This window comes from Anser cygnoides, chromosome 12 (assembly GCF_040182565.1).
Source record: "Anser cygnoides isolate HZ-2024a breed goose chromosome 12, Taihu_goose_T2T_genome, whole genome shotgun sequence".
Taxonomy (NCBI): Eukaryota; Metazoa; Chordata; class Aves; order Anseriformes; family Anatidae; genus Anser; species Anser cygnoides.
This window is the reverse complement of record NC_089884.1, coordinates 9,706,269-9,719,123: the sequence shown is the minus strand read 5'-3', so window position 1 is coordinate 9,719,123 and position 12,855 is coordinate 9,706,269. Positions and strand designations below refer to the sequence as shown.

General features: G+C 35.9%; 1 protein-coding gene across 4 annotated transcripts in view; it reads left to right on the top strand.

Moving 5' to 3' along the window:
- CMTM4 (CKLF like MARVEL transmembrane domain containing 4) overlaps nucleotides 1-11,816 on the top strand; it is a 39,467-nt gene extending 27,651 nt beyond the window's left edge. Inside the window, exons 3-6 of one of the 4 annotated variants that reach the window (XR_007165291.2) lie at nucleotides 1,571-1,669; nucleotides 2,592-3,536; nucleotides 3,709-3,733; nucleotides 4,291-11,816. Coding sequence is in view for 1 of the 4 variants with exons in the window: in XM_048069000.2 (XP_047924957.1) it covers nucleotides 1,571-1,669; nucleotides 2,592-2,765 (273 nt within the window). In the remaining 3 variants the exon portion in view is untranslated. Of the gene's footprint in view, nucleotides 1-1,570; nucleotides 1,670-2,591 lie in introns of all 4 variants that reach the window. The other 3 variants (XR_010834345.1, XR_007165290.2, XM_048069000.2) reach the window with 3 other exon arrangements.
- Nucleotides 11,817-12,855: the final 1,039 nt, after the last annotated feature.

Genomic DNA, 12,855 nt, shown 5'->3' with positions numbered 1-12,855 from the left:
TATACCTATTGTGTCCGTATATCCAAAGGAATGTGGAAGTGTGGCTGCCCTCTCCTCAGTATTTGTTTTTGTCATTCTTGGTGACATACCTATGTTTACTCTAGAGACTTGATGAAAATGTTGTATACTGTTGAGTCTGGTATCTATTGACATACATAGTGAGTAAGGGAAAAAGAAAAGGTGTGTGCAGATGAGAACCAAAGCTCTTTTTAGAGACCTCAGAAGCACAGGTAGAGCTGCTAAACTAAAAAGTTGGAGAGGGAGATACTTGGAGACATTGTGAAATGTCACTTCTTTTCTAATTTCTTTCTCTTAAATACATCTCTGCAAGCCAAGAAGTTATATCATTCAAGCTGCAGTAACTATTAAATAAAGTTCTGATTTTATGTGATGCCATTAGTAACAGATAACATCTATCTCAGCCTGAACTCTGTTCAAGTTCTAGTTATGTATTACCAGGTGAAAACATGGTAATAGTTTCCAAGAGACCTGCAGTTGTCTTGTGTTTCCTTACTGTTTGCTAAGACAGTCTCACTAGACTCATGAAATCTGAATACACGGGGAAAAAGCGGTGGGCAGTGGAAACCACTTGGATTTCTTGGGAAAGTCCCCACTCTTGATGAGGATCAGGCCACAGTGCTCAAGTATACAGTTTATCCCCAGGTATGCTTAATTTTGATTTGGCTGTCGCTGAGTCAGTACCTTCAGATGGATAGTTTCCCTGTGGATTGCACAGCACCAGAAATGTTCAATTTTTGAAATTACTTTTCTAAAGCATTCTCAAATAAATGATGGCTAGAATTTAGTTATGTCCCACTGATATGCTAATGACCTTGATTTTTGTAAGGTATGGCAGCCTAATGGTCTGAACAAGTGGCATATGCAGCATATGAATATAACTGAATTGCACGTTGCTTAATGTTTTTTCAGTGCTCGAAACAAAGAAAGAATTTTCCCTGAACCTAGGTGTCCTGGGGTGTCAGTGTGCTTACGTTTTGAAACGTCTGCTTGAAACATCAATCCTATGTGATAGATATGTATAAACTTCTTGTGTATTTTTACAATACAAGCAGCTGCTATTCATAAAATGACCATCAGACATGTACTAGTGTACAGATAAGGCCTCAAGTTTTACTGTAGTAAAATTCATGAGTGTTATGTGGGCAGTGCTTGGACAGTTGTTGTGATGTGAAAGAGACCAAGGGGTTTCAGGGGGTGTTAGAGTTGGAGACTCAGGTTACTTCAGCATCAGCTGAGGTGGAACAGCTTTACTCATTGCTTATCCTGACAGTCCGTTCTTAGTAATCCCAATGGAAATGGAGGTAAAACATCCAGAATCCACATTGGTGCCTTATGCATACATACTGTTTTAACTCTATTCAGCTACTGGGAATAGAATTGTTTCCTTTGTAATAGACTTTGTTGTCCTTTATATGTGATAACTGCATAGGAAGTGGGACTGTATTACTATAGTTTTTGTTCTAACCTTCTTCCATTTTGTCAATTCTAATAAAAGCAAGTAAACTATTATTTTTTAGTAATGCCTTTTTTTTATTTTTTTTTTTTTTAGGATCTGGTCAACACTGGACTCAGCACTTTCTTCTTTTTCATTGCCTCTGTAGTACTTGCTGCTTTAAACCATAAAACTGGAGCAGAAATTGCTGCTGTGGTAAGAATTTGAATTTCTTTATATGCAACTAATACCTTCTATTAAAACTAAGAATAACCTTTCCCTTGTGTTCTTGGAGTATTTCTGTTACCTTTGCCATCCCAATTTACTTCTAATTTTACAGTTGGCTATGCATTAATTTTGATTTTAAAAGAATTGATTATCTGTGAATTTTGTCTCAAGTCTTGAGGGAAGAAACAGGAAAAGAGATTGCTGAGAATGCTAACAATTTTGTCTTGCATCTTTCTCTATAGGTAGCTAAGGTGTTAAAGCAGTATATTGCAAGCTTACAGAAAAGGTATAGCCAAAGATTCTTATGAAATCGGAGCTGCTTACACATAATCTTGCTGAATTCTTCTTGCTCACTAATTTTTGTTTTGTAGAGGGAGTATAGTGGTACTTTATTTTTTAGATTTTTCAGTCTAGAGCAGTAAGGTCAAGCAAATAAATTTCGTGCTCCCATTTGCAAAATTTTACTTTTTTCCCAAACTTGGATGTTGAAAATCACGAGTTCTGCACAAACATACAGAAAGCCCTGCAAATCAACTCTTCCTTTAGGCTGATAGTCTGGACTGGTCATCTCTTCTCTTGTCAGTTGTTCACTGTTGTATTCATCCAAACAGTTCATTCCACAGGATGAAGAGCTTTATTCTTCTTTACAAGAGGTTCTTCATTGAAGTTGTATTGCAAGACTTAATTGTCGCATTGGTAGACAAAGAACTCAGTTTTCTGGGATCATTGATCTTAGTAGCTTTGACAGATTCTCTAGATCATTGAGGAAGGAACAACATCAATATTAGAGGCCATGATGATTTGTCAGTGCAGTAAGGTAGAAAACTTAACTTCTGAAGAATTTGTTATGAAACTACTGTTGTTCTTGTTTTCAAAAATTGTCTTTGACAATTCTTTCTACTTCTTGTAGATATTTGGTTTCTTGGCAATGGCAGTGTATGCTGTGAACACATATTTAGCTATTAAAAAGTGGCGAATGAACAGCAGACAACAAAACAGTCGTCAGACCAGTGATTACATACGTGCTCGGACAGAATCCAGAGAAGTAGATCATCGCCCTGAGATTCAGCGTCTGGATGCATGAAAGCGATATTCAAATGGGACTGCAAAGGGAAAAGAAGAGCTTAACTCCCTCATGGAATAAAGTGTTTTTTCTTTATTTAAGGAAGGAAAGGAAGATCAGATGGTGGCAAAGAATGTCGAGCCCTGCATATGTGTGTAGATGCATTGAGTCAGAAGCTGTTGTCATGAAGGCAGTAGATGTTGGTCATTCAAAAGCAAGAGCCATTTAAGACATCCACATATATATACATATATATATATTATATATTTTATATATATATATATATGTTCAGAAGTACATTAATGTGTTGGATTAACTGCACAAAACTTTTCTTCCCTCTCCTAAGTGCAAGCTCTGGATACACATGTTCTGTCACTGTATCTTCGTCTGTCATAAACACTAAGACCAGCACGATCTTGTTTGTTTAATATAAGAAAGAAATCTACCAGAAGAAAATTTCATACATGTGAAAAGGAAGTGAGGGGCAAATAGCAATAACTTCAGTCATGTATCGTGTCCAGCAACTCTGTGTCCTTCCTTGTGCAGCCTTGGTGGTGCAGTTCAATTCTCATCTGCAAGATCTCACACAGTTTCATTGGTGGTTCACTCATATAGCTGATATAAGCAGACGGCTCATGTCTTTGGGTTGATGGATTTAATGTTGAGGTAGTTGTCTTTGGATTACTCTGAAATCACCACATTCAGTTCATGCATGACCTTGGTTGGATCTGAACTTGAGCAAGATGAGCATGTTTACTGAATGCTCACCATACCATAATGCTTCCAGTGCAAGTACGTGGGGTTTCTGTTAACATTGGGATACATGCTATTTTTCTTTTCAAAACGGGGAAAAAGGCAGGGTGGAGAATGGGGAGGCAGAGGGGCAAAGTGATGAAGGAGAGGAAGAATGAATTGTCATTCAGTAAACTTGCATTCCAGTCATGGCTTTTTTTTCTCTTTTAAGGTTCAACCTTTCTGAGAAGCAAAGGGTAAGCAAGAACTAGCAAAAAAATTCTTGTACTTATAATGTAATCTTAGGGACACTTGATTACTATTCATCTAATACATATTTTCCTTGTTCAGAGGGTTATTTGCTTCTTCTAAAAACTGTTGGTAGTAAGCAAAACTTTTTTTTAATTGGATATGTCTGCAAAAAGTTTGTCTAGTATTTGTTGATTTATTTAAGAACGGTTTTACCTAACTGAAGTTTTCTTAATTGTACTTCCAGTGAAGACAAGGGTATTTTCTCTAATCAAAACTTGAATTCTGCAGTAATCAGTTTCATAATGTAAAACAAAGAAGTTCCTCAATATTTTTCTAGTTTTATGGCTGGTGTTTTTATCTGTGTAATCTATTATTTGGCGTATGGATGCCTGCATGTTACATGAAGAAATGTTGGGGGGGGGGGGGGGGGGGGGCGGGAAGATCTCTAGAACTGAATTCCTTCCGGGTGTAAGCTAGTGAAGTAGTTGAAATTAGTGGAACTATACATATGCTTGAATTTCTCACATGTGACTTTAATGCATTTTGTATTGTTTTCATTTAGCTGTACTCTTAAGTGGTTGAATGCAGTTAACTGGAACCTTACGAACAAAAGGCAACGCACTGCAGACAGGTGATTTCTAAATACTAAAACCAGGTTATTGCCAAACAGAAGATCAGTATAAGTGCCTGGGCTTTTTTAATATTTGAGGGAACTGAGGGGGTTCCAGATTTAAACCTTACATTGCAATGTTTGAATCAAACAGCAGGAAATTATTTTTAACGTGTAGAAAACTGGTTTAAAAAAAAAAAAAACTAAAACCACAACAACAAACTGATCTCATTTGTGATTTTTCTGATGTCTACAGCGCATTTCACCTGAGTTGTTAAGACTGAGATTAAAACTAAGAAAGAGTTACTAATGAGGTTAAAGAAAACTTGCCTTTCTAAACTAGTAATGGTTTGCCAGTTGCTGTATTAACATCTTACTGTCCTTCATTGAAAGTTAATACCAAAGGCAACACCAGCTTAAAAAAAGGATCAAACCACAGTAGCTAATCTCTTGTTGGGTTTACAGCATAGATGTTTAATTAAGGTGGTGTCTCACCAGGATTAACGGGTGTTTCATGAAAAGAAAATGACAGCTCAATATTCACTCTGGCATGAAATAATTAAGTTACTGAAGCCGGCATAGTTGCTTTAGCCCTGTTGTTTTTCAGCACTCTAAAAGTAGCATGAGTGTATCTAGACTGGAATTGTAAACCAGCATTAAACCACTTTGCATAAATATCATTTTAAAATAATAATATAAAAAATAAATAAAAGACTTAAATACAGAATATTGTCCTGCAGAAGATCCATGCTTTTGGAGTAGTACCCACATCTGAAGTCAAGAAACAGAAGTTAGGTCTTAGGTAAGGAGTTACGTCTGACGAAAAGTGTAGGCTTTCCATTGAGTATATCCTGATACTGGTTAATGAAAGGATTGAAATAGTGTGTATGAAAGAGAATGCCCTTTTTTCTCTTCCGTAGTCCCCGTGCTGATTCAGCTGATCTGACTTCTCAGAAATATGGGAGGTTTCATGCATCTACAAGCTTATGGCTTTGTTATCTTCTAAATCCTTACGCCTTTCCATACCTAGACTAAAGATAACTTCACAGAGCTTTTTCTGGAGTGAGATCATGAAAAGCTTTTGTTATCTTTTAGCTGGAATGACAAATGCTTACTTAGTATGAATGATAGTTATATTTCTAATATCATATAATACTTCATCCTGTAGTATAGTATAGCTGTATGACCTCGAGTACTTTTACACATGAAATAAGTGTTCTTGAGTTGAGAATGAAGAACGATATGCCATTATTTATTACTTACATCAATAATGACTTGAGCTTAGCACAGCTTTCAGGATAGAATTCAAAGAGAATATGAATTAAAAAAAATACTGTCTGATACAGTTGGAAAACAGGAAAACAAATGTAAATTTGTTATTTCCTTATTTTGGGGACCAAAGATGATTTTAGTATTGTATAGTATATACTTTTGAAAAGTCTAAGTTAAGCATTTATTACTCTACAGAGATGTTATTTACTATTTGCATTATAGAGTAGGGAGATAAAGTGGCTATGAGATGGACAACTAAAATTGAAGCATTACGATCATATGGTGCATAAGTGGTTGACATTTTTTTCTTTTTCCCCCAGACAGTTTTATATAATGTTTTGAAGAGGTAGTAATCTTTTAAGACTATTACCAGAACTGCAGTCGTCATAAAAGGGAAAAAAAAATCTTTTAAGGAATAAAATTGGGGTAGAAAGTTTTTTTTTTATTTTTTATTTTGATTTGTTTAGAAAAATTGCTTCTTCTAGCCAGCTAATCTTATTTGATAGCATATGGGGTTAATTTTTCTTGAGCATACAGGGTTAATTTTCCCTTTAGTGTTAGAGTGTTGTTTAGCACCACAAAGGGACCCAAAAACCTCCTTAAATAAAACTAAATGAAAGCTAAACAGTTGAAACTTCTAGGAATGAGATGCTTGAAACTGTAATGGCATTCTGATTAATCCTCTTTAAGTCAAAACTAAGCCCTCAGATGTGCAATCTCCATGTATTTCTGCATGTGGAAATGAGGGCAAGTTTTGCAAGCTATGCACAGACATTGAAATATCCATTAAACAATAGGAAATGATTGGAGCAACAGCATAGTAATTGTTGTATAGTGTTTTAAGAGTAGGTATCTTCCTTTTAATGCTGTGGTCAGTTTGGTCAGCATTAGTTCAAGTTTATTATGCGTACATGTAATGACGTGCAAACTGCCTACAATAGAAGTAGGTTTCTAAAACAATAATTAAGAACTGATTTGACAGTTTAATTGTTCCTTAGTAAAGTTGGTTCCTTTTTACTCTCTGCTTGTTCCTTTCATTTCATAAATTCATGCCTCATCTGTGTTACGTTTTAATGTTTAGTTTTGTTAACCCTTCTTCGTTATCTGTACAGTGCCTGCTTCACTATAAGAAAGACAAGAATAGCATGTCCAATGTCCTTTTGCTTAAGTATGTACTCTTCCCTTTTGTGATAGCTTATGTTATTTGGGCTGGATATGCTGGGAGAATTTGTTTTTTTTCCCATGGACTTTGGAAGCTAGCTGGTATAGTGTTTGTTTCTTCTAGGCTTTCTGTTAGGAGCCACATGCTCCTAGAGGACCAGAGATTCATCTACCTCTGCCTTTTTTTTTGAGAGACAAGGTGCTGACCTTTGAGATTTGATGCCTGTATTTCAGTCTGTGCTGTTCATCGTTGGCTTTATATTCAGAAGTGTGGCATCGGCAATGAGCCATGCTGTGGAAGCAGCTTGCTGTCTTCAGCTTATAAGATGTCTCTTAAGCGTGAGCTTAAAATTAAATCGGTAACATGGGGTGCTTCTTCATAGCCTTTGTCCTGTGTTTCACTGTGCATCTTATGATATGATCTAGAATTGCTTTATTGTATCTGTTCGTGTTTCATTGTTCAGTCTAGAAAGAAGAGGGGAAAACTGGGGAGAACTTCCAAGTTTTTAATCATCATGATTATTTTTCCACGAATTACTTTGTACCATATAATGATTGTCCCTTCCTAATGCAGCAGATTTACTGGTTCTTAAAGTGTTGCAGACCACGGCAGGAAAATTGATCCGCTATAAGCTGTGTGTGGACTATGAATTAACCACTAGTTTTCCATAAACGTTAAGGTCCCAATATAAATGTTATATTTGCCACCTTTGTGTTGTTTTGGGAGTTTGCAGGTACAGCAAATACTTATGTAATAAATGGCTTTATTAATGCAGCCTTTTTTTTTCCCCTTGGTCCTTGTTCTGTATCTGCTATTTTCTTGCCCCATGACACCTTTGTAAGCATTTCTACCTGTTCTTTTTTTTTTTTGTGGTGGTGGTGTTTTTAGGGTATAATTTCACCAAAAAAAGTTAATAGCAATTCAAATAGGGTAGAAAATAATATACTCACTCGTACTCAGATGAGATACTGAGCAGCTTTGTGCATGAAAATCAGAGCGTAAATGACAAATCTTATGCTGAAAACTCTGGAGCCAAGCATCTTCAGCAGATACTTAGGAGAGATAAATGTAGGCTCATTTAGATTATGAATATGAAACGTAGTAAAGGATGGGAAGGAGAAAAAAAACCAAACCTGATGCTTAGTAATTTGGTGTTTTCAAAATGTGTGAATGTGAAGGATCCTCAGCTGCAGAAGGAAAGTTATCGTCTACACTTCTTAGAGAAGGATACAGAGACACTTAGACCTGGTGATAAAAGTAGGTGTAGAAATGTTTCTCTGTTCCTAATCCTGGGGCCAGGCTGCCTGTATATTATGGTTGGAGAGATTCTACACCCATGTTGTTAATGGTGTATTAAAACCTGAGGTACATTGACAAATCAATGTGATTATCAAATGACTTCCACTCAGCTCAAGTGTTGTGGTTGGTTCACAAAGACCTGCAGGATCTAGAAGCTTGCATCAGGAGGGATGTATATATCTGGAAGAAAGGATTCTTTCAGACTGGGATTTCTGCTTAGTCCCACTGCGATGAGTAAAGCCATCAAGTAGAATTTCTGAAACTGGGTGCTTAGTTTGCTGTTTATGGGATAAAATAATAGATTGTTTGTAGGGTCTTTTAGCCAACAAAGATCAAAGACTGTGCAGATACAGATATCATGTATTGGAAATTTAATGGCAACAAAAGTAATCATTTTACAACGAAACTGAAACAGGCAAAAAAAAAAAACAAACAGCAGAATGTTGTACTTTTTTCCTAGAAATATTTTTTTGGAAAAAAAGTGTAGGGATTGTCATATTCTTCTCTTTATTTTAACAGAAGGAGTTGATTAAAAATGAATTCATACAAATATTCAGGAAATCTCTAAATTCTCTCTCCATAGAGTTTTTCCTGATATGTTGTTTTCCGTGTTAGCCACGTAGATCGATCTGTTTGACAGAACCAGAATGGTACTGTCCAGCCTGAAAGGGTTCCTTTGTTGTCTTGGTCTTATTTTTGCATTGTCTTTTAAAAGTCTGTCTATAATTTAACCATTTGTATTCTATAAATAATCTTAAAAAAAAAAATCTGCTTACACTGTGATTTATAGTAGCCTTTAATTTAGAGTATACAACACAATCTAATTTTCTTTTGGGATATGCAGCTTTCAAAAGTGTTCTTATATATGCCCGGAAATAAAAGTTGTCTATTTATCATGAAAATGTGATTAGGTAGTTACCTATCCAGAGTCCCAGTGCAACTCTTTCAAAAGTGTGCTGGATGGATGAGTTAATGAAATTGCCTTTTAATCTCTATGGGTTAATAAATATTTTTTTATAACTAGCCACAGATATTCCTTTTTAAATTATACTTGGCAAACAGAAGATATTTAATTTTATATACAATATACATAGTTACCTTGATTGACGTATTTATAACATAGAGCTTTGAGTTTACTATGAAGGTTTTATCGTATACCATGGACTTCATGGGTAGAAGTTTAAAAAAAAAAAAAAAAAGAAAGAAAAAAGGAAAAAAAGAAAAATACAGTTAGGATATATGGAAGGATATGGAAACTATCTACATAAATTCAGAAAGAGGACATCAGAGCATTTCCAAAAGCAATAGCCAGATCTTATTAACAGAGTATCTGTTTTTTTTCTTATTTTTGACTGGGGCTGGTCCCTACAGCTATTTTAGTAACATCTGGATGTGAGTAACTGAATGAAATATGACCATCTGCCTCTTCTGATTGTCAAGGACTATTGTCTAGAATATGGGAAATTTCAGGGTATTGTGTTTGTTTTGCTTTGGACAAATGTCTCAATAGACATATTTAGTTAAAACCTTCATGCATTTGAAAGAAAATACCCTCTATTACCTAGGCTGATTTATCACTTTTGGTAACCTTTTAATCCCAAAAGTATTATAGTCTAAATATTTTTAGTAATGTTACATTTATCCAGATGTCTACAGGTTAAAATGGTTCTGGCTAGCACCCTTTTATTACAACAATTGCTACCTTCATTTTCTACTGTTTATACTTTAATCATGAATGTTTAACAGTTTCTACTTGTTGGATATTGTGAAAGGAGAGTGTATCATATAGCATTACAGTTCATCCAGCTTTAACTCATATGTCACGGTTCTAGAATAAGGTGATATTTTGATTTATATATTGTGGCCAATTAATTGCATTTTTAAATGATTTCTGTACTTAAGACACAACATTTTTAATAACATTTTAATAACAAATCATTAGCTCATCATTTTATCTGTCTAGACTTACTCTCTTCTGTGTTAGTGTCATTTTGAATCTATTTGTATATGTTGAAGTTTGTAAGGGTTCAGGAACCCGCAATAAAATAGTAAAGTATGTATTTATTTCTCATTATAATGCTCAGTTTTGATTTAAAAGTTGACACTTTGTATGTCTGTTCACAGAATTGTAAACAAATACCGAAAAACTGCTTCACCTAGGGTGCCTTCCATGTGTGGTATAAACACTTGTCATTCACAAAAAATAGAGATGTAAATTTATTAAACCAGTAAACACTATTTTTGTAATGTGAGTCACTAATGCATCTCTGGCTTTATTGTGCTTTGTTTTCACTAAAAACAGTTTTATGGCTACTGTAGTCATTGTTTCCCTTTGTGTACTGCATAGTAAATATGGTCTCATGGTGAATCAAAAGATTGCATCACTTCTGCTCTTCTCTGCCTTCAGCTGCTACCTGAAAGATGGAGTTAAAGCACATTGCTGAAGTGAGCTAGACGGTATTCCAACCCTTTCCTTGAGACTTGTATAAAGAAATGCTCAGTGTGGGATGTCTGTATCCTTGGTGCTGATTCAGAGTCCTCTAGAAACACGTAGTAGGCATAATCTAAACATTTCTGATACTAGCTCATAATTCACAATTTACGGTGTCTGAGAAAGGAGCATCCCGGCCTGAAAGACTTATCCCTTGGGGATACAGTTCCTGTACTGACAGATCGGTAATTGTGAACAGCTCAGATGTATCAGTCAAAATAATGGGTTAGAATTCAATCTTTGGACTGAGTGAAGGGGATGCAATTTTCCTTTAACATATGAGCGCAATTCTGCTATGTAATACCCTTGGTATTTTGCTTTTGAAGTATGAAAAATTGTTATGTATCGCCAAGGAAAATCTTCTAAGTGTTCTGTATGTGCTGCTGCAAATGCAGAACCTGGCTCTGTTATCCTTACTCAGGCAAAATTCCCCATTGATTTCGGGGACTGCAGGATCAGGTATCCATTTATCACCATAAGCATGTTCTGATCAAGGATTTGAAGAATATCACAAGCTAGCAAATGTGCATATAAAGACAATGTACAGCCTTGAAGCAATCTCATGTTATTTTGGTAAGTATTTTTGGTCTCATTTAAACTGCTCACAAGGCCAGCTGATAAAATTGATGCTTTCTGTAGAGGTACCAGCCATCTGTGATCTGATGTTACTTCTCAGTAACAGCGGGAGCTTACATGTGTAAGCATAGCATCTTCCAGCTCTGTATGTGTAAATTGTGCTGTTAATTCTTGGAGAATTTCAAAGGCAAGGTAACTCTACAAGAAAACGTAACTTCTAACTTGTGTTTTACACCAGTAATGATTTTTCAGTACGTTGTGCACTTCTTTTCTGTCGGTTTTAATGATAAACAAAAACACAAGCTGAAGAATTTTCTTGGAATACAGAAAGCAGTCCTTTTTTTTTTTGTTTTATATCCATACCATTCTAGCATAATTTAAATGGTGTATTTATCGGTTTTAAATGTGATGTTTTTCCAGTCTTTTGTATATGGGCACATTACTTTTTGTAATTTTTTATTAAGTTGTCTTTCAGTCTTTTTTCTTTCTGATATCTGAAGATTTGAGCTCTATGGATTTTCATGGTATTCTTCTGATTATGTCTTCATAGTGTTAAAAGTCTGTATTTTTGTATGTAGGGAAAATGGTAGTTTTCTAACACTTAATTTGATCAATATACTATGAAATCATTTGTGAAGGACTTCCTGTTTAATAAATAGACGTATTAAAGCACTAAAACATTGTCTTCATCTGTAAAGGCAACGTATAAACTTAGCACAAAGTGTTGTGGTTGATTATTCAGCAAGTGTAGCTGCTAAATGCATTTCCTATGCAAGACAATGTCATAGGGGTTAAAACAACTGAACCAAAAAACTGCCTGAGGTTTTTGTGACTGCCTTTGACAAGACAAACTTCATAGATGCCAGAGTTAATGAAAAACCATGTATAAGCAGTCCATGATGAAAGATTATATGTAGCAGAAAGCACATGGAACCGCTTTGTTGCTGAGGTGGTTGTGGCGGGATTGCTCTGGTGAGGGTTTCTGTCTGTACTCTGGAATGGAACAAAACACTGTGTCTTGTGGTTTGCAGCAGCATGTTCTGGACTGAAAAGGATTTGGGGGCTGAAATGCCAGAGTGAGTAGGTAATGCTCTGTCACCTCGTAGGGTGAAGGTTGTGTATCTTACCTTGGTGACCTTGGTTTGATCTAGATTTGGGGCATTCAGCTGCTTTAGGTGCAAGGTGAAAGCATGGGAGTTAAGAGGGTAAGAAATGAGGAAATGCACAGATGGTTGAATGAATGCTGTGGGAAGATTTGGGAATATGGATGACATGCTTGACAGTCACATGAGCGTGTGTGGGGTAGACAATGGTGGGGACGTGATTGATGAGCTTTTACAGAGGGATTCACTGTGGAGGGTCATGTGCTTGTACAACTCTTCTACAAGATAGACCAGTTCTTTTTGCCTGTGAGGGGTTGTCAGCAGCAGTAGATTTTAATGAGTTGTGGTGTTGCATCTATTGGATCTGCTTAGAGATCAGACCAGAATGTAATTGATAGTGTTTAAGAAAACAAACAATTGGTGCTGGACATAACGGCATATTGCTGCTGATGTGGTGTTCCTTGGTCAAGAGAAGCTTGTCAGCGGTTGAATAGAAAAATGTTTATTCTGTCTAACTTCTAAACAGTGAAGGCTGACCTCATTCCCCTGGGAATACTGTAGTTGACTGCTTACCTAATAGATCAGGCTCACAAGATGTGACGGACAACATCCAA